General features: G+C 51.7%; 1 protein-coding gene across 5 annotated transcripts in view; it reads left to right on the top strand.

The window, feature by feature from the left end:
- Positions 1-21,283, top strand: part of LOC140403839 (ankyrin repeat and fibronectin type-III domain-containing protein 1-like) — a 453,883-nt gene extending 432,600 nt beyond the window's left edge. For all 5 annotated transcript variants that reach the window (XM_072492020.1, XM_072492021.1, XM_072492017.1 and 2 more), the window contains 3 exons: positions 12,982-13,148; positions 18,283-18,490; positions 20,773-21,283. In XM_072492020.1, the coding sequence (XP_072348121.1) occupies positions 12,982-13,148; positions 18,283-18,490; positions 20,773-21,206 (809 nt within the window). In that variant the 3' untranslated portion in view covers positions 21,207-21,283. The remainder of the gene's footprint in view (positions 1-12,981; positions 13,149-18,282; positions 18,491-20,772) is intronic.
- The last annotated feature ends 2,023 nt before the right edge of the window (positions 21,284-23,306 follow it).

Raw genomic sequence — 23,306 nt, 5'->3', positions numbered from 1 at the left:
GAGGGTCTCACACTCAGCACAATGAGAGTCTCACACTCAGCACAATGAAAGTCTCACACTCAGACAACACAATGAGGGTCTCACACTCAGCACATTGAGGGTCTCACACCCAGGCAGCACAATGAGAGTCTCACACTCAGACAGCACAATGAGGGTCTCACGCTCAGCACAATGTGGGTCTCACACCCAGACAGCAAAATGAGGTTCTCACACTCAGTCAGCACAATGTGGGTCTCACACTCAGCACAATGTGGGTCTCACACCCAGACAGCACAATGAGGGTCTCACACTCAGCACAATGAGGGTCTCACACCCAGACAGCCCAATGAGGGTCTCACACTCAGTCAGCACAATGAGGGTCTCACACCCAGACAGCACAATGAGGGTCTTACACCCAGACAGTACAATGAGGGTCTCACACTCAGACAGCACAATGAGGGTCTCACACTCAGACAGCAAAATGAGGGTCTCACACTCAGTCAGCACAATGAGGGTCTCACACTCAGACAGCACAATGAGGGTCTCACACTCAGACAGCACAATGAGGGTCTCACACTCAGACAGCACAATGAGGGTCTGGCACTCAGACAGCGCAATGAGGGTCTTACACCCAGACAGCACAATGAGGGTCTTACACCCAGACAGCACAATGAGGGTCTCACAATCAGCAAAAGAGGATCTCACACTCAGACAGCACAATGAGGGTCTCACACTCAGACAGCACAATGAGGGTCTCACACTCAGACAGCACAATGAGGGTCTGGCACTCAGACAGCACAATGAGGGTCTTACACCCAGACAGCACAATGAGGGTCTCACAATCAGCAAAAGAGGGTCTCACACTCAGACAGCACAATGAGGGTCTCACAATCAGACAGCACAATGAGGGTCTCACACTCAGACAGCACAATGCGTGTCTGGCACTCAGACAGCACAATGAAGGTCTCACACTCAGACAGCACAATGAGGGTCTCACACTCAGACAGCACAATGAGGGTCCACACCCAGACAGCACAATGAGGGTCTCACACCCAGACAGCAAAATGAGGGTCTCGCACTCAGTCAGCACAATGAGGGTCTCACACTCAGACTGCACAATGAGGGTCCCACACCCAGACAGCACAATGAGGGTCCCACACCCAGACAGCACAATGAGGGTCTCACACTCAGACAGCACAATGAGGGTCTCACACTCAGACAGCACAATGAGGGTCTCACACTCAGCACAATGAGGGTCTCACACTCAGACAGCACAATGAGGGTCTCACACTCAGCACAATGAGGGTCTCACACTCAGACAGCACAATGAGGGTCTTACACTCAGACAGCACAATGAGGGTCTCACACCCAGACAGCACAATGAGGGTCTCACACTCAGCACAATGAGGGTCTCACACTTAGACAGCACAATGAAGGTCTCACACTCAGACAGCACAATGAGGGTCTCACACCCAGACAGCACAATGAAGGTCTCACACTCAGACAGCACAATGAGGGTCTCACACTCAGCACAATGAGGGTCTCACACTCAGACAGCACAATGAAAGTCTCACACTCAGACAGCACAATGAGGGTCTCGCACTCAGACAGCACAATGAGTGTCTCACACTCAGACAGCACAGTGAGGGTCTCACACCCAGACTGCACAATGAGGGTCTCACCCAGACAGCATAATGAGGGTCTCACACTGAGACAGCACAATGAGGGTCTCACACCCAGACAGCACAATGAAGGTCTCACACTCAGACAGCACAATGAGGGTCTCACACCCAGACAGCACAATGAAGGTCTCACACTCAGACAGCACAATGAGGGTCTCACACCCAGACAGCACAATGAGAGTCTCACACTCAGCACAATGAGGGTCTCACACTCAGACAGCACAATGAGGGCCTCACACTCAGACAGCACAGTGAGGGTCTCACACACAGACAGCACAATGAGGGTCTCACACTCAGACAGAACAGTGAGGGTCTCAGACACAGACAGCACAATGAGGGTCTCACACCCAGACAGCACAATGAGGGTCTCACACTCAGACAGCACAATGAGGGTCTCACACTCAGACAGCACAATGAGGGGCTCACACCCAGACAGCACGGTGAGGGTTTCACACTCAGACAGCACAATGAGGGTCTCACACTCAGACAGCACAATGAGGGTCTCACACTCAGACAGCACAATGAGGGTCTCACAATCAGCAAAAGAGGGTCTCAAACCCAGAGAGCACAATAAGGGTCTCACACTCAGACAGCACAATGAGGGTCTCACACTCAGCACAATGAGGGTCTCACACTCAGACTGCACAATGAGGGTCTCACACTCAGCACAATGAGGGTCTTACACCCAGACAGCACAATGAGGGTCTCACACTCAGACAGCACAATGAGTGTCTCACACTCAGACAGCACAATGAGGGTCTCACACTCAGACAGCACAATGAGTGTCTCACACTCAGACAGCACAATGAGGGTCTCACACTCAGACAGCACAATGAGGGTCTCATACCCAGACAGCACAATGAGGGTCTCACACTCTGACAGCACAATGAGGGGCTCACACCCAGACAGCACAGTGAGGGTTTCACACTCAGACAGCACAATGAGGGTCTCACACTCAGACAGCACAATGAGGGTCTCACACTCAGACAGCACAATGAGGGTCTCACAATCAGCAAAAGAGGGTCTCAAACCCAGAGAGCACAATAAGGGTCTCACACTCAGACAGCACAATGAGGGTCTCACACTCAGCACAATGAGGGTCTCACACTCAGACTGCACAATGAGGGTCTCACACTCAGCACAATGAGGGTCTTACACCCAGACAGCACAATGAGGGTCTCACACTCAGACAGCACAATGAGTGTCTCACACTCAGACAGCACAATGAGGGTCTCACACTCAGACAGCACAATGAGTGTCTCACACTCAGACAGCACAATGAGGGTCTCACACTCAGACAGCACAATGAGGGTCTCACACCCAGACAGCACAATGAGGGTCTCACACTCTGACAGCACAATGAGGGTGTCACAATCAGCAAAAGAGGGTCTCACACTCAGTCAGCACAATGAGGGTCTCACACTCAGACAGCACAGTGAGGGTCTCAGACTCAGACAGCACAATGAGGGTCTCACACCCAGACAGCACAATGAGGGTCTCACACTCCGACAGCACAATGAGGGTCTCACACTCAGACAGCACAATGAGGGTCTCACAATCAGCAAAAGAGGGTCTCACACTCAGTCAGCACAATGAGGGTCTCACACCCAGACAGCACAATGAGGGCCTCACACTCAAACAGCACAATGACGGTCTCACACCCAGACAGCACAATGAGGGTCTCAAACCCAGACAGCACAATGAGAGTCTCACACTCAGACAGCACAATGAGTGTCTCACACTCAGACAGCACAATGAGGGTCTCACACTCAGACAGCGTAATGAGGGTCCCACACCCAGACAGCACAATGAGGGTCTCGCACTCAGCACAATGAGAGTCTCACACTCAGACAGCACAATGAGAGTCTCACACTCAGACAGCACAATGAGGGTCTCACACTCAGACAGCACAATGAGAGTCTCACACTCAGACAGCACAATGAGGGGCTCACGCCCAGACAGCACAATGAGGGTCTCACAATCAGCAAAATGAGAGTCTCACACTCAGACAGCACAATGAGGGTCTCACACTCAGCACAATGAGAGTCTCACACTCAGACAGCACAATGAGGGGCTCACGCCCAGACAGCACAATGAGGGTCTCACAATCAGCAAAATGAGAGTCTCACACCCAGACAGCACAATGAGGGTCTCGCACTCAGCACAATGAGAGTCTCACACTCAGACAGCACAATGAGGGTCTCACACTCAGCACAATGAGAGTCTCACACTCAGACAGCACAATGAGGGTCTCACACCCAGACAGCACAATGAGGGTCTCACAATCAGCAAAATGAGAGTCTCACACTCAGACAACACAATGAGGGTCTGGCACTCAGACAGCACAATGAGGGTCTCACACTCAGACAGCACAATGAGGGTCTCACAATCAGCAAAAGAGGGTCTCACACTCAGACAGCACAATGAGGGTCTCACACTCAGACAGCACAATGAGGGTCTCACACTCAGACAGCACAATGAGGGTCTGGCACTCAGACAGCACAATGAGGGTCTTACACCCAGACAGCACAATGAGGGTCTTACACCCAGACAGCACAATGAGGGTCTGGCACTCAGACAGCACAATGCGGGTCTGGCACTCAGACAGCACAATGAGGGTCTCACACTCAGACAGCACAATGAGGGTCTTACACCCAGACAGCACAATGAGGGTCTTACACCCAGACAGCACAATGAGGGTCTTACACCCAGACAGCACAATGCGGGTCTGGCACTCAGACAGCACAATGAGGGTCTCACACTCAGACAGCACAATGAGGGTCTTACACCCAGACAGCACAATGAGGGTCTTACACCCAGACAGCACAATGAGGGTCTCACAATCAGCAAAAGAGGGTCTCACACTCAGACAGCACAATGAGGGTCTCACAATCAGACAGCACAATGAGGGTCTCACACTCAGACAGCACAATGCGGGTCTAGCACTCAGACAGCACAATGAGGGTCTCACACTCAGACAGCACAATGAGGGTCTCACACTCAGACAGCACAATGAGGGTCCCACACCCAGACAGCACAATGAGGGTCTCACACCCAGACAGCAAAATGAGGGTCTCGCACTCAGTCAGCACAATGAGGGTCTCACACTCAGACTGCACAATGAGGGTCCCACACCCAGACAGCACAATGAGGGTCCCACACCCAGACAGCACAATGAGGGTATCACACTCAGACAGCACAATGAGGGTCTCACACTCAGACAGCACAATGAGGGTCCCACACCCAGATAGCACAATGAGGGTCTGACACTCAGACAGCACAATGCGGGTCTGGCACTCAGACAGCACAATGAGGGTCTCACACTCAGACAGCACAATGAGGGTCTCACACTCAGACAGCGTAATGAGGGTCCCACACCCAGACAGCACAATGAGGGTCTCACACTCAGCACAATGAGAGTCTCACACTCAGCACAATGAAAGTCTCACACTCAGACAACACAATGAGGGTCTCACACTCAGCACATTGAGGGTCTCACACCCAGGCAGCACAATGAGAGTCTCACACTCAGACAGCACAATGAGGGTCTCACGCTCAGCACAATGTGGGTCTCACACCCAGACAGCAAAATGAGGTTCTCACACTCAGTCAGCACAATGTGGGTCTCACACTCAGCACAATGTGGGTCTCACACCCAGACAGCACAATGAGGGTCTCACACTCAGCACAATGAGGGTCTCACACCCAGACAGCCCAATGAGGGTCTCACACTCAGTCAGCACAATGAGGGTCTCACACCCAGACAGCACAATGAGGGTCTTACACCCAGACAGTACAATGAGGGTCTCACACTCAGACAGCACAATGAGGGTCTCACACTCAGACAGCAAAATGAGGGTCTCACACTCAGTCAGCACAATGAGGGTCTCACACTCAGACAGCACAATGAGGGTCTCACACTCAGACAGCACAATGAGGGTCTCACACTCAGACAGCACAATGAGGGTCTGGCACTCAGACAGCACAATGAGGGTCTTACACCCAGACAGCACAATGAGGGTCTTACACCCAGACAGCACAATGAGGGTCTCACAATCAGCAAAAGAGGATCTCACACTCAGACAGCACAATGAGGGTCTCACACTCAGACAGCACAATGAGGGTCTCACACTCAGACAGCACAATGAGGGTCTGGCACTCAGACAGCACAATGAGGGTCTTGCACCCAGACAGCACAATGAGGGTCTCACAATCAGCAAAAGAGGGTCTCACACTCAGACAGCACAATGAGGGTCTCACAATCAGACAGCACAATGAGGGTCTCACACTTAGACAGCACAATGCGTGTCTGGCACTCAGACAGCACAATGAAGGTCTCACACTCAGACAGCACAATGAGGGTCTCACACTCAGACAGCACAATGAGGGTCCCACACCCAGACAGCACAATGAGGGTCTCACACCCAGACAGCAAAATGAGGGTCTCGCACTCAGTCAGCACAATGAGGGTCTCACACTCAGACTGCACAATGAGGGTCCCACACCCAGACAGCACAATGAGGGTCCCACACCCAGACAGCACAATGAGGGTCTCACACTCAGACAGCACAATGAGGGTCTCACACTCAGACAGCACAATGAGGGTCTCACACTCAGCACAATGAGGGTCTCACACTCAGACAGCACAATGAGGGTCTCACACTCAGCACAATGAGGGTCTCACACTCAGACAGCACAATGAGGGTCTTACACTCAGACAGCACAATGAGGGTCTCACACCCAGACAGCACAATGAGGGTCTCACACTCAGCACAATGAGGGTCTCACACTTAGACAGCACAATGAAGGTCTCACACTCAGACAGCACAATGAGGGTCTCACACCCAGACAGCACAATGAAGGTCTCACACTCAGACAGCACAATGAGGGTCTCACACTCAGCACAATGAGGGTCTCACACTCAGACAGCACAATGAAAGTCTCACACTCAGACAGCACAATGAGGGTCTCGCACTCAGACAGCACAATGAGTGTCTCACACTCAGACAGCACAGTGAGGGTCTCACACCCAGACTGCACAATGAGGGTCTCACCCAGACAGCATAATGAGGGTCTCACACTGAGACAGCACAATGAGGGTCTCACACCCAGACAGCACAATGAAGGTCTCACACTCAGACAGCACAATGAGGGTCTCACACCCAGACAGCACAATGAAGGTCTCACACTCAGACAGCACAATGAGGGTCTCACACCCAGACAGCACAATGAGAGTCTCACACTCAGCACAATGAGGGTCTCACACTCAGACAGCACAATGAGGGCCTCACACTCAGACAGCACAGTGAGGGTCTCACACACAGACAGCACAATGAGGGTCTCACACTCAGACAGAACAGTGAGGGTCTCAGACACAGACAGCACAATGAGGGTCTCACACCCAGACAGCACAATGAGGGTCTCACACTCAGACAGCACAATGAGGGTCTCACACTCAGACAGCACAATGAGGGGCTCACACCCAGACAGCACGGTGAGGGTTTCACACTCAGACAGCACAATGAGGGTCTCACACTCAGACAGCACAATGAGGGTCTCACACTCAGACAGCACAATGAGGGTCTCACAATCAGCAAAAGAGGGTCTCAAACCCAGAGAGCACAATAAGGGTCTCACACTCAGACAGCACAATGAGGGTCTCACACTCAGCACAATGAGGGTCTCACACTCAGACTGCACAATGAGGGTCTCACACTCAGCACAATGAGGGTCTTACACCCAGACAGCACAATGAGGGTCTCACACTCTGACAGCACAATGAGTGTCTCACACTCAGACAGCACAATGAGGGTCTCACACTCAGACAGCACAATGAGTGTCTCACACTCAGACAGCACAATGAGGGTCTCACACTCAGACAGCACAATGAGGGTCTCACACCCAGACAGCACAATGAGGGTCTCACACTCTGACAGCACAATGAGGGGCTCACACCCAGACAGCACAGTGAGGGTTTCACACTCAGACAGCACAATGAGGGTCTCACACTCAGACAGCACAATGAGGGTCTCACACTCAGACAGCACAATGAGGGTCTCACAATCAGCAAAAGAGGGTCTCAAACCCAGAGAGCACAATAAGGGTCTCACACTCAGACAGCACAATGAGGGTCTCACACTCAGCACAATGAGGGTCTCACACTCAGACTGCACAATGAGGGTCTCACACTCAGCACAATGAGGGTCTTACACCCAGACAGCACAATGAGGGTCTCACACTCAGACAGCACAATGAGTGTCTCACACTCAGACAGCACAATGAGGGTCTCACACTCAGACAGCACAATGAGTGTCTCACACTCAGACAGCACAATGAGGGTCTCACACTCAGACAGCACAATGAGGGTCTCACACCCAGACAGCACAATGAGGGTCTCACACTCTGACAGCACAATGAGGGTGTCACAATCAGCAAAAGAGGGTCTCACACTCAGTCAGCACAATGAGGGTCTCACACTCAGACAGCACAGTGAGGGTCTCAGACTCAGACAGCACAATGAGGGTCTCACACCCAGACAGCACAATGAGGGTCTCACACTCCGACAGCACAATGAGGGTCTCACACTCAGACAGCACAATGAGGGTCTCACAATCAGCAAAAGAGGGTCTCACACTCAGTCAGCACAATGAGGGTCTCACACCCAGACAGCACAATGAGGGCCTCACACTCAAACAGCACAATGACGGTCTCACACCCAGACAGCACAATGAGGGTCTCAAACCCAGACAGCACAATGAGAGTCTCACACTCAGACAGCACAATGAGTGTCTCACACTCAGACAGCATAATGAGGGTCTCACACTCAGACAGCGTAATGAGGGTCCCACACCCAGACAGCACAATGAGGGTCTCGCACTCAGCACAATGAGAGTCTCACACTCAGACAGCACAATGAGAGTCTCACACTCAGACAGCACAATGAGGGTCTCACACTCAGACAGCACAATGAGAGTCTCACACTCAGACAGCACAATGAGGGGCTCACGCCCAGACAGCACAATGAGGGTCTCACAATCAGCAAAATGAGAGTCTCACACTCAGACAGCACAATGAGGGTCTCACACTCAGCACAATGAGAGTCTCACACTCAGACAGCACAATGAGGGGCTCACGCCCAGACAGCACAATGAGGGTCTCACAATCAGCAAAATGAGAGTCTCACACCCAGACAGCACAATGAGGGTCTCGCACTCAGCACAATGAGAGTCTCACACTCAGACAGCACAATGAGGGTCTCACACTCAGCACAATGAGAGTCTCACACTCAGACAGCACAATGAGGGTCTCACACCCAGACAGCACAATGAGGGTCTCACAATCAGCAAAATGAGAGTCTCACACTCAGACAACACAATGAGGGTCTGGCACTCAGACAGCACAATGAGGGTCTCACACTCAGACAGCACAATGAGGGTCTCACAATCAGCAAAAGAGGGTCTCACACTCAGACAGCACAATGAGGGTCTCACACTCAGACAGCACAATGAGGGTCTCACACTCAGACAGCACAATGAGGGTCTGGCACTCAGACAGCACAATGAGGGTCTTACACCCAGACAGCACAATGAGGGTCTTACACCCAGACAGCACAATGAGGGTCTGGCACTCAGACAGCACAATGCGGGTCTGGCACTCAGACAGCACAATGAGGGTCTCACACTCAGACAGCACAATGAGGGTCTTACACCCAGACAGCACAATGAGGGTCTTACACCCAGACAGCACAATGAGGGTCTTACACCCAGACAGCACAATGCGGGTCTGGCACTCAGACAGCACAATGAGGGTCTCACACTCAGACAGCACAATGAGGGTCTTACACCCAGACAGCACAATGAGGGTCTTACACCCAGACAGCACAATGAGGGTCTCACAATCAGCAAAAGAGGGTCTCACACTCAGACAGCACAATGAGGGTCTCACAATCAGACAGCACAATGAGGGTCTCACACTCAGACAGCACAATGCGGGTCTAGCACTCAGACAGCACAATGAGGGTCTCACACTCAGACAGCACAATGAGGGTCTCACACTCAGACAGCACAATGAGGGTCCCACACCCAGACAGCACAATGAGGGTCTCACACCCAGACAGCAAAATGAGGGTCTCGCACTCAGTCAGCACAATGAGGGTCTCACACTCAGACTGCACAATGAGGGTCCCACACCCAGACAGCACAATGAGGGTCCCACACCCAGACAGCACAATGAGGGTCTCACACTCAGACAGCACAATGAGGGTCTCACACTCAGACAGCACAATGAGGGTCCCACACCCAGATAGCACAATGAGGGTCTGACACTCAGACAGCACAATGCGGGTCTGGCACTCAGACAGCACAATGAGGGTCTCACACTCAGACAGCACAATGAGGGTCTCACACTCAGACAGCGTAATGAGGGTCCCACACCCAGACAGCACAATGAGGGTCTCACACTCAGCACAATGAGAGTCTCACACTCAGCACAATGAAAGTCTCACACTCAGACAACACAATGAGGGTCTCACACTCAGCACATTGAGGGTCTCACACCCAGGCAGCACAATGAGAGTCTCACACTCAGACAGCACAATGAGGGTCTCACGCTCAGCACAATGTGGGTCTCACACCCAGACAGCAAAATGAGGTTCTCACACTCAGTCAGCACAATGTGGGTCTCACACTCAGCACAATGTGGGTCTCACACCCAGACAGCACAATGAGGGTCTCACACTCAGCACAATGAGGGTCTCACACCCAGACAGCCCAATGAGGGTCTCACACTCAGTCAGCACAATGAGGGTCTCACACCCAGACAGCACAATGAGGGTCTTACACCCAGACAGTACAATGAGGGTCTCACACTCAGACAGCACAATGAGGGTCTCACACTCAGACAGCAAAATGAGGGTCTCACACTCAGTCAGCACAATGAGGGTCTCACACTCAGACAGCACAATGAGGGTCTCACACTCAGACAGCACAATGAGGGTCTCACACTCAGACAGCACAATGAGGGTCTGGCACTCAGACAGCACAATGAGGGTCTTACACCCAGACAGCACAATGAGGGTCTTACACCCAGACAGCACAATGAGGGTCTCACAATCAGCAAAAGAGGATCTCACACTCAGACAGCACAATGAGGGTCTCACACTCAGACAGCACAATGAGGGTCTCACACTCAGACAGCACAATGAGGGTCTGGCACTCAGACAGCACAATGAGGGTCTTACACCCAGACAGCACAATGAGGGTCTCACAATCAGCAAAAGAGGGTCTCACACTCAGACAGCACAATGAGGGTCTCACAATCAGACAGCACAATGAGGGTCTCACACTTAGACAGCACAATGCGTGTCTGGCACTCAGACAGCACAATGAAGGTCTCACACTCAGACAGCACAATGAGGGTCTCACACTCAGACAGCACAATGAGGGTCCCACACCCAGACAGCACAATGAGGGTCTCACACCCAGACAGCAAAATGAGGGTCTCGCACTCAGTCAGCACAATGAGGGTCTCACACTCAGACTGCACAATGAGGGTCCCACACCCAGACAGCACAATGAGGGTCCCACACCCAGACAGCACAATGAGGGTCTCACACTCAGACAGCACAATGAGGGTCTCACACTCAGACAGCACAATGAGGGTCTCACACTCAGCACAATGAGGGTCTCACACTCAGACAGCACAATGAGGGTCTCACACTCAGCACAATGAGGGTCTCACACTCAGACAGCACAATGAGGGTCTTACACTCAGACAGCACAATGAGGGTCTCACACCCAGACAGCACAATGAGGGTCTCACACTCAGCACAATTTGGGTCTCACACTCAGACAGCACAATGAGGGTCTCACACTCAGCACAGTGAGGGTCTCACACTCAGACAGCACAATGAGGGTCTCACACTCAGACAGCACAATGAGGGTCTTACACTCAGACAGCACAATGAGGGTCTCACACTCAGACAGCACAATGAGAGTCTCACACTCAGACAGCACAATGAGGGTCTTACACCCTGACAGCACAATGAGGGTCTCACAATCAGCACAATGAGGGTCTCACACTCAGACAGCACAATGAGGATCTCACACCCAGACAGCACAATGAGGGCCTCACACTCAGCACAATGAGGGTCTCACACTCAGACAGCACAATGAGGGTCTCACACTCAGACTGCACAATGAGGGTCTCACACTCAGACAGCACAATGAGGGTCTCACACTCAGACAGCACAATGAGGGTCTCACACTCAGCACAATGAGGGTCTCACACTCAGCACAATGAGGGTCTCACACCCAGACAGCACAATGAGGGTCTCACACTCAGACAGCACAGTGAGGGTCTCACACTCAGACAGCACAATGAGGGTCTCACACTCAGCACAATGATGGTCTCACACTCAGACTGCACAATGAGGGTCTCAGACTCAGCACAGTGAGGGTCTCACACTCAGCACAATGAGGGTCTTACACTCAGACAGCACAATGAGGGTCTCACACTCAGACAGCACAATGAGAGTCTCACACTCAGACAGCACAATGAGGGTCTTACACCCTGACAGCACAATGAGGGTCTCACAATCAGCACAATGAGGGTCTCACACTCAGACAGCACAATGAGGATCTCACACCCAGACAGCACAATGAGGGCCTCACACTCAGCACAATGAGGGTCTCACACTCAGACAGCACAATGAGGGTCTCACACTCAGACTGCACAATGAGGGTCTCACACTCAGACAGCACAATGAGGGTCTCACACTCAGACAGCACAATGAGGGTCTCACACTCAGCACAATGAGGGTCTCACACTCAGCACAATGAGGGTCTCACACCCAGACAGCACAATGAGGGTCTCACACTCAGACAGCACAGTGAGGGTCTCACACTCAGACAGCACAATGAGGGTCTCACACTCAGCACAATGATGGTCTCACACTCAGACTGCACAATGAGGGTCTCAGACTCAGCACAGTGAGGGTCTCACACTCAGCACAATGAGGGTCTCACACTCAGACAGCACAGTGAGGGTCTCACACTCAGACAGCACAATGAGGGTCTCATACTCAGCACAATGATGGTCTCACACTCAGATGGTGCAATCCTTTTATCCTGAGTTCGTCCACACCATATTGAGTTCCAAACAGCTCGACTATTGTATGGAATTCCAAACAACATCACAATATAGAATTACAAACACCACCACCATATAGATCTCAAAACACCACCACACAAAATAATTTCTCCTTTCTTCGTGTTTTTGAGAAAATCACCTTCTCTTCATCTCTCACAATTGTCTATTGTAGTGCATTTCTCCACCTATGAGCAGGAGCTCTTCGCCAAGTACTGCCAGACTTCAATTTTATTGGAACTTGACTCGTTGCTGTCCCAGCAAGCTTTAAGGGAAGCTATCGATAACACTGAATTGATTGAAGCAAAGGGGAAACACAGCCAGGTTGCAGACCTCATACAGGTAAATGGCACATTAACCATTATGTTCCATCACTCGTGATGCTAACGGTATTAAAGATTTGACTGATAAGACCCACTCGCTTCCTTTCCATTCCTTCTTCATTCAGTCACACATCCCTTTCTCCCTCCCACCCTTCATTTCTCTTTCTCTCTCCCTCTCCCTCACTTCCTCTCTCTCCCTACCCTCTCACCCCCGACTTTCCCTGTCCCTCCATACCTCTTCCTTCCCTCTCTCTCTTGCCCCCTCTCTCACTCCCTCCCTTTCTCTTCCATCCTTCCCTCACCCTGTCTCCCTTTCCCTCTCACTACCTCCCTCCGTCGCCTCCCTCCGAATCTCTCCTGTCATGTTGGATGATCTGGTTTACAAACAAGCCAACAATGCTGGAAGTGGTGTAACGCTATTTTATTAACTGTTCAACTATGCTAACATACTGTAAACGTAGGTATAAGCAATACCAGCTTAACTGTGGACCCTCTCCTATCACTAGCTATGGTGAGGCACTCAGCACATGGTGAATGTCTGTGATGCAGGCTGTGAGCTCTGTGCTCTGAGCTGGCTGCTGCTAGAATGAGCGGGAACTCTCCTGTCCCCTGTCTTTATAGTGCTTGTTCTCTCACTGGTGATTGGCTGTGGTGTTATGTATGCTGGTTGGTCCTACTGCATGTCCATCAGTGTGCGTATGTGATTGCACCATAATGTACTGATGTATATTATGACATCCCCCTTTTTTACAAAGAACACGTGCCTATGTGAGAATAAATAACGTGTAATGAGTGTATCTGGCCATGTGTGTGCAGTATTTACATAACTATGTACATGAGGCTAGTCTATATACACGGGAAGGTGCCTGGTGCAGAGAAAAGAAAACAAGGTGTTACACCAACAACAAAACTAATAATGAATGCTATAAACAAACTAGTGAAATGCTGAAACAGGATGAAAGAACAAAGCATTGAGTCCAACATTGTAAGGCTCATAAATCAAATCTCTGAGGTGGGCGACAAATTCGGGTTGACCGCCTCAAGGGTGGGTCAGGAGCCACCGGCTGAGGATCGGGCCGGGCCACGGCAGAGTGAGGAGGGTGCAGAGTATCCGGAAGCTCTACAAAGTCCAGGTCAGGGACAACAGGAGGGCGTGACACCGGTGGAGGATCGCGTAGCGAGCGTGGAACCAGACGAAGGGCACGCCGATTGTGGCGGTGAATGAAGCCATCAGGCAGACGAACCAGGAATGAGCGGGGAGCCACCAGCCGAAGAACCACAGCAGTCGCAGACCAGCCTCCCTCCGGAAGATGGATTCGGACGTTGTCACCTGGCGCCAGAGCAGGAAGATTAGTCGCTCGAGCGCCATGCGCCGCCTTGTGCTGCGCGCGAGACTGTTGCATCCGCTGAAGGACCGGAGCATGGTTGAGGTCTGGGAGACGTGAATGGACGGTACAGTGGTCCTGAGGGTGCGACCCATCAGCAGCTGGGCTGGTGACAGGCCCGTGGACAGTGGAGCCGAGCAATAGGCCAGCAAGGCGAGGCAGAAGTCGGATCCTGCATCAGCAGCCTTACAGAGGAGCCTCTTTACGATGTGGACGCCCTTTTCTGCTTTGCCATTTGACTGGGGGTGCAGGGGGCTGGACGTCACGTGTACAAAGTTGTACCTGCTGGCAAAGTTAGACCATTCCTGGCTCGCGAAGCTGTCCGACATCACAGTGAGTGGGATGCCGTGTCGAGCAAAGGTCTCTTTGCAGGCACGGATAACAGCCAATGACGTGATGTTGTGCAGGCGTACAACCTCGGGATAGCTGGAAAAATAATCAACTATGAGAACATAGTCCCTGCCGAGCGCATGGAACAGGTCCACGCCTACCTTAGACCAAGGGGACGTGACCAACTCATGGGGCTGAAGGGTCTCCCATGGTTGGGCCGGCTGGAACCACTGACAGGTGGGGCAATCAATTGCACAGTGTTGGCAATGTCCTCATTTATGCCAGGCCAGTAGACAGCCTCTCGGGCCCTCCGTCGGCACTTCTCTACGCCGAGATGGCCCTCGTGCAGCTGCTCTAAAACCAGGTGATGCATGCTATGTGGGATCACAATGCGGTCCAGCTTCAGAAGGACGCCATCAACGACTGCCAGATCGTCTCAAATATTATAGAACTGCGGGCATTGTCCCTTGAGCCATCCGTCGTCAGTCATGTGGCACATCACACGTTGTAGCAGGGGGTCAGCCGCAGTCTCACGGCGAATGTGGGTTAGGCGTTCATCCGTGGCCGGCAGATTGGCGGCCATGAAGGCCACATGGGCGTCGACTTGGCAAACGAACCCCTCTGGGTCGGACGGAGTGGTGACTGCCCTCGACAGAGCGTCGGCTATGATCAGGTCCTTACCCGGTGTTTACACGAACTGGAAATCGTATCTCCGGAGCTTGAGCAGAATGCGTTGTAGGCGAGGGGTCATGTCATTGAGGTCTTTTTGGATGATGCCGACCAGCGGGTGATGGTTGGTCTCCACAGTGAACTGGGGAAGGCCATACACGTAGTTATGGAACTTGTCGACACCGGTCAACACGCCTAGGCACTCCTTCTCGATTTGCGCATAGCACTACTCTGTGGGGGTCATGGCCCGTGACGCATAGGCAACAGGGGCTCATGACGAGGCGTCATCTTGTTGCAGGAGCACCGCCCCTATGCCGGACTGGCGTCCGTTGATATTTTCGTCTCCCTTGCAGGATCGAAAAACGCCAATACCGGGGCGGTGGTCAGCTTGACCTTGAGCTCCTCCCATTCACGCTGGTGGGCGGGAAGCCACTGGAAGTCCATCGTCTTCCTAACTAGGTTGCAGAGAGCCGTGGTGTGGGAAGCGAGGTTAGGGATGAATTTTCCCAGGAAGTTGACCATTCCTAGGAAGCGTAGCACCGCCTTCTTATCCGCCGGCTTCTGCATGGCCGTGATGGCTGCCACCTTGTCCGCATCCGGCCGCACACCCAACCGGGAGATGTGGTCTCCTAAAAACTTGAGTTTGATCTGGCCGAAAGAACATTTGGCTCTGTTGAGGCGCAGGCCTTGGTCCCGTACTCGCTTAAAAACGCATTGGAGGCAACTGATGTGCTCCTGCGGGGTGGTGGACCAGATGATGATGTCGTCCACATAGACGCGCACACCCTCGATGCCCTCCATCTGCTCCATGATGCGGTGGAACACTTCAGATGCTGATATGATTCCAAATGGCATTCTATTGTAGCAGTACCTGCCGAATGGGGTGTTGAAAGTACACAGCTTTCTGCTGGACTTGTCCAATTGAATCTGCCAGAAGCCCTTTGATGCATCCAGCTTGGTGAATATGTTGGCTCGAGCCATAAGAATTGTTGGTTTGACCCCCAGGGTTTGAAATGCTGACCATGCGAGGAGATTGGCAGAAGCACCAGTGTCCAGACGGAATCTGATCAGGGATCGGTTGACCGTCAGGGTGGCACACCACTCATCAACCGGATCAATGCTGTGGACCAACAGCGGCTGGTGCTTTCGATTCGGGGACAGCCTGATCTTGGTTATGACAGCGACTTGAAAAGGCTCCCTGTCCTCGGTGTCACTGGTCTGCATGAAGTCAGGATCGGACTCGGTGAAGGTGGGCTGGATTGCCCGAACATTCCTGCGAGGCTGGTTAAATCGTTGTGAGTTGGCAGGCTGGGCTGCTCGACAGCAGGCAGCATCGTGGCCAAGCCTGCCACAGCGTAGGCACTGTCGCAATTTTGCAGGGCATTGCCGCTTTAAGTGGGCGGAGCCACAGTTGCCGCATGTCGCAACGTCAGTGCGTTGGTTGCGCCACCGCGCATGCGCGGTACGGTCTTGCGTGGTGGTGGACCTGCGCATCGTGTTCCTCCACGTCACCGTCCCCTCGTTTGGCGCGTACAAGCGCGAGAGGCCTCAGAAAGCGCGCAAAATGGCCGCCCTCCTCCAGACTGCGGCCCGGGAGGTGTTCGATCGTTTGGACCCGTTCCGCCTCATGGGGCCCTTGCCGTGCCGTTTCAGCTGCCTGTATGTGGGAGTACCGGCTGGTAGCATTTTCATGCAGGACATAGATCTCGATGGCAGTCGCTAGGGTTAGTTGCTTAACTTTAAGGAGCTGCTGACGCAGGGTGTCCGACATGACCCCAAAAACAATCTGGTCGCGTATCATGGAGTCGGAGGTGGGCCCGTAGCCGCAGGATTGCGCGAGGATGCGGAGTAGTGTTAAATAGGATTGGAAAGGCTCGTCCTTACCCTGCAAGTGCTGCTGGAACAGGTACCTTTCGAAGCTTTTGTTGACTTCAACACTGAAGTGCGTGTCGAGTTTGAGGAGCACCATCTTGTACTTGGTCTTGCCCCCATCGTCCGCGAATGTCAGGGAGTTAAAGATGTGGATGGCATGTTGCCCAGCCGTGGAGAGAAGGGCTATCTTCCTGGTGTCCGATGCATTCTCCCTGTCCGTGGCCTCGAGGAAGAGCTGGAAGCGCTGTTTAAATATCTTCCAATGTACCCCGAGATTGCCAGCGATGCGGAGCGGCGGCGGTGGGTTGATGTTCTCCATGCTGTAGGATGCCAGAATGCTGAGAAGTAGCAGGTAGGTCTCACAAGTGCTAGATTGCGGACACTCCTTGTACCATGTCGTGTTGGGTGTTCTGGTTCACAAACAAGCCAACTATGCTGGGAGTGGTGTAACGCTATTTTATTAACTGTTGAACTATGCTAACATACTGTAAACGTGGGTATAAGCAATACCAGCTTAACTGTGGACCCTTTCCTATCACTAGCTATGGTGAGGCACTCAGCACATGGTGAATGTCTGTGATGCAGGCTGTGAGCTCTGTGCTCTGAGCTGGCTGCTGCTAGAATGAGCGGGAACTCTCCTGTCCCCTGTCTTTATAGTGCTTCTGCTCTCACTGGTGATTGGCTGCGGTGTTATGTATGCTGGTTGGTCCTACTGCATGTCCATCAGTGTGTGTATGTGATTGCACCATAATGTACTGAGGTATATTATGACATCTCCCTTTCTTATTCCCCTCTCTCTCCCTCTTCCCCCCCCCCCCTCCCCCCGCCCCCCACCCCCGCCCTCCCTCCCTATTTAAAACTATATTCAGTAATAATCTAGGTCTCTTTCAATTTTAGCAATTGGATGATATTTGGAGGGAGGTTCGTTGGATCACAGATGTGCTGCAATACGCTCGATACAGACAGCCTCCCACTGGGACACCACTATGCTGGATCCTGGAGATGTCACCCATTGTGGGGGTAAATGAGAAACCAGACGCAGTGACAGGCCACCTGAATTCCACCGCCTGTTCTCCGGGCTACGGCAGGAAGAAGAACCCTTCAGGTGTGTGTTTATTTTTTAAAAGCATGTGGGAATTGGCGGTTGAGCCCAGTTTCAGGGTTAACACATTTTCTGAGGGCTACATTCCCCTTTGTTTTCCGAAAGGGGTTTTCCAACTGCTACAATACACTGACAGTAAACATGATTTTATAATATAATAATCTTCATTGTCACAAGTACTCTTACATTAACACTGCAATGAAATTACTGCAAAACTCCTCTCTGTCTTAAATGACCCCTTAGTTAGTGCCCTCTCATTCTAGATTCTCCCTAATGAGGAAACATCCTCTCCACACCCACCCTGTCAACACCCCTCAGGATCTTAAAGGTTTAAATGCAGTCGCCTCTTACTTTCCTAAACTCCAGTGGATACAAACTCAACCTCTCCACCCCACCTCTACGCCCGCCCCCCCGAGACCACCGATCCTCCCCTCTTGACTCTTGCCATCCTTCCCGTTGAAGCCCGTGGCGCCATCCCCATGGGGCTCCAGGAGCTGCAGTCCACTCGATTAGCCGCCTCCTTCCCCCAACTCCAATCAGCCCTCCCCCCCCCCCCCCCCCCACAACCTGGTCTTGCCTCTTATTACTTATTCGCACTTAAGCCTTGCTAATAATCTCTGAATATAAATTTTTCACCGTCCCTCAGCCAAACATCACGGAATCCAAGGTCATCACTTAAATACATGGACTGGGATTTTCTGTTGCGAGTCAGCCCCGCCTAGCGAGAATAGAGAATTTGGCCGCGCCATTCACGGGCGGGGGGACTCTCTACTCCCGCCGCTTGTCAATGGAATTTCCCATTGAAGCCCCCCCTCACCGCCGGGAAACCCGCGGGTGGGGGTTGTGCTGACGGCGGGAACAGAGAATCCCACTTCCAGCGAACAGCTGGAGAACCCCGCCTATGAATTCTATACGTAGTCTGATAACGTCTTGCTCGTCCAATCATATCGAATATCCAGCACCGAAGCAGGCCATTCAGCCATGCTGGTGTTAATGCTCCACCCCAAGAGATCTGCAAGAGATTTTTGCTTTCAGTGGTGGGGAAGACTTACAACCATTTCATTTCTGTTGCTGAAATTTCCACTACAATCATGATCCCAGATTACAGTGTCAGGAAAGATTGAACACTTTTCTCTAGGAAAGAGAAGGTTGAACGGTGACCTGATCGATGTCCTTAAAATTATGGAAGTGCGAATAGGGTAAACAGAGGGAGGATATTTCCACTTGACAGGGAAACCATAAAAGGCCATCAGTACAAGTCGTAAATCCAATGGGTGATTCAGGAGAAACATCATTGCCCAGAGGGTGGGGAGATGTGGTTCTGTCTACCACAGGTGAATAACATTGCTGCATTAAGGACCCACTGGATAAACACATGAGGGAGAACGGGTTAGGAGGATATGTTGAAAGGGTGAGATGCAGCAGGGTGGGAGGAGGTTTATATGGAGCATAAACAGTTGGACAGAATGGCCGGTAAATTCTGGGTAATTCATTAAAGTGTCATTATTTCGGGCGGCACAGTGGCACAGTGGTTAGCACTGCTGCCTCAGGGGCAGCATGTGGCGCAGTGGCTAGCACTGGGACTGCGGCGCTGAGGACTCGAATCCCGGCCCTGGGTCACTGTCTGTGTGGAGTTTGCACATTCTCCCCGTGTCTGCGTGGGTTTCGCCCCCACAACCCAAAGATGTGCAGGGTAGGTGGATTGGCCACGCTAAATTGCCCCTTAATTGGAGAAAAAATAATTTAAAATAAAGAAGAAAAAAACACTGCTGCCTCATGGCGCTGAAGAGCCGAGTTCGATCCCGGCTCTGGGTCACTGGCCCTGTGGAGTTTGCACATTCTCCCCGTGTCTGCGTGGAACTCACCCCACAACCCAAAGATGTGCAGGGTAGGTGGATTGGCCACGCTAAATTGACCCTTAATTGGAAAAAGATTTATTTTTTATTGAAAGACGTTTCATTATTCCATAAGAACATAAGATATAGCAGTAAGAATAGACCATTCGGCCCATTGAGCCTGCTCTGCCATTCAATACTATCATGGCCGATCTTAGCTTCAACTCCACTTTTCTGTGTACTCCCCATTTCCCTCGATTGATCAACATCTGTCCATCATGGCCTTAAATGCTTTCAACAATGGAATTTTCATAACCATGTGGGGCAGTGTCAACCCTGTCAAATCTCTTCAGGATCTCGTATGTTTAAGTGAGATCGCCTTCCAGCCTTCTAACTTCCAAAGAATATTGGCCCCATTTACTCTGATTTATTCTCTTCAATTTCTTTCAGTTTGTAAAGAAACCACAGATGAAGATGATGTTTTCTGGCCAATGGAGGGAGACTGTGATTCAGAGCTCTCCCTGAGCTCCGATCGGCTGGATTCAGTGGGCCCCCAAGGCGATGAGCACCATCACTCCGAGACAAGCTTTGCAATGGAAACAGACAGTCAAAACCCACGGTGGCACTTTGATCTCCACAGGGTCCAACACAAACACAAGGGAGCGGGGAAAGGGTTCCACCGGACTGGGAGCCTGGAATTTACAGAGAGGACACTGAGGGAAGGCAATCCCTGTAAGTTCTGGTCACAGCCAGGATCAATGGATGAAGGCACGGCGGAGTCTGATCGTGAAGGATCCTACAGCTTCAGCAGTGAGATTGTCCAACACATCAGTCTACCTGGATGCAGTCTGGTCGAGTGGATCAAGACCTCGCAGGAGACTTAAGAATCCTGTTACCTTAAAGCTGGACTAACCACTCCGATGTAAAGTATTCAAAGCTCTGATTAAAGAGTCACAGAGTATCTTTGAGGTGATTTTTAACACAATTCGAGGGGCCACTTGGCAAGTTAGAAGATGCCAGCCTGTGTTCCCTGAGACCTGCAGCCCAATCCAGGGTCTTTCTCCCTCTGATGTTGGGGTGAGTGTGGGGGAGTCACCTGGGGGCACGTCAGACTGAGCTGTGAAAACCCCACCCTATCTCCACAGTGGTGGCTCTCTGGCTGAGCAGAGGCAAAGGTTGGCAGGTGTGGGAAGTGGAGGCAGTCCTCACTCCTCAAGCTGGGAGCTGAGGCAGGTTGTGGGATGGATTTGAGGGAGCTGTCCAGCCAAGCCTTCAAAGGGAATCCAGCATGGTTTCAGGAGCAGTAGCCCCTGGGAGAACCAGATGATCAGTGTCTGAAGGGCAAGTTTCTGATGGCAGTTCATTGTTTCATTCATCAATTTCCAGTATTTGCCACCATTAATATAGAATGATCATTACAAAAGAGGCCATTCAATCCATCATGTGAGTGCTGTCTCTTTGAAAGAGCTATCCAGCTCATCCCCCGCCCCTCTCCCCACTTGTTCCCCATTGCCCTGCAAATCTTTCCTTTTCAAGTATTTATCCAGTTCCCTTTTGAAAGTTACCGTTGAATCTGCTTTCACCGCCCTTTCAAACAGCACACGTCAGACCACAACAGCTCGATTAGCCCTTGTGTTGGTCCCGGCTCTTTTGACAGGTTTATTTGCCATTGCGTTGAGGGGTTTGGCACCTGTAAACCCTGAGCTCCTGCAATCTGCCCCCCACATCCCCAGCCACTCAGCACCGTTTCTCTCTTTCTGTCTTATTTGCTGGTTTGAATGTTGTGCGTCCAGACGTTTGGAACGGGTTAATGCTGTGCAGGGTCGATCAGAATGCTGCCTAGTGTCAACAGCAATTATATGTAAAAATGTAAATGTAAAATGGCTTATTGTCACAAGTAGGCTTCAAATTAAGTTACTGTGAAAAACCCCTAGTCGCCACATTCCGGCGCCTGTTCGGGGAGGCTGTTACAGGAATTGAACCGTGCTGCTGGCCTGCCTTGGTCTGCTTTCAAAGCCAGAGATTTAGCCCTGTGCTAAACAGCCCCTATATAGCACCTTTAATGTTGTAAACCATCCCGAGGTACATCTCAGGACCACTGAACAGACAAAGTTTGATGCTGAGCCTCAGGAAGAGATATCGGGGCAGTCGACCAAAACATGAGAAATATGTACAGCCATCGGACTGTGGTTATAAACTTTATGAGTGCCCCCAGGTTCCAGTATTCGGCCCTTCGGGGTTATTACCGGAGAACCACAGTGGTTGGCACTGCTGCCTCACAGCGCCAGGGACCCGGGTTCGATTCTGGCCTCGGGTCACTGTCTGTGGGGAGTTTGAACTTTCTCCCCGTGTCTGCGTAGGTTTCCTCCGGGTGCTCCGGTTTCCCTCCAACAGTCCAAAGATGTGCAGGTTATGGGGATTGGCCATGCTCAATTGCCCTTAGCATCCAAAGTTGTGTCGGTTAGATGGGGTTGCGGGGATAGGGCAGGGAGGTGGGTCTAGGTCGGGTGCTCTTTTGGAAAGTCCTTGCAGACTTGATGGGCCGAGTGGCCTTGTTCTGCACTGTAGGGATTCTACGGATTCACCTAATTTTGGATACAAATATTTCTCCATACAATTCACAATGGCATCTGCCCAATCACAGGGCTCATCTAATGGTGCTGTACAATGGGCAAAAAGTTGCCCAGGGACACTTAAGCAGTACACAGCTATTACGGACTGTGTCCAGTAATGTCAGGCTACACACAGGTATGACAGACTGTACAGGTACATCGGGCTGTGTACAGTTTTGTTGTACCATGTACAGGTAAATTGTGCACAGCGATGTCAGGCTGCGTACAGATATTGCCACTTGTCCCTTTGATGGAGGGATCAATGACCATGGGGCATAGATTTACAGTAAGGAGCAGGAGGCTGAGAGGGATGTGAGGGAAAAACCTTTTCACCCAGAGAGTGGTGGGAATCTGGAACTCGCTGCCTGAAAG

Source organism: Scyliorhinus torazame, chromosome 29 (genome assembly GCF_047496885.1).
Source record: "Scyliorhinus torazame isolate Kashiwa2021f chromosome 29, sScyTor2.1, whole genome shotgun sequence".
NCBI classification, from domain to species: Eukaryota; Metazoa; Chordata; class Chondrichthyes; order Carcharhiniformes; family Scyliorhinidae; genus Scyliorhinus; species Scyliorhinus torazame.
Note: the sequence above shows the minus strand (reverse complement) of the source record. Positions and strands in the feature narration are given on the sequence as shown.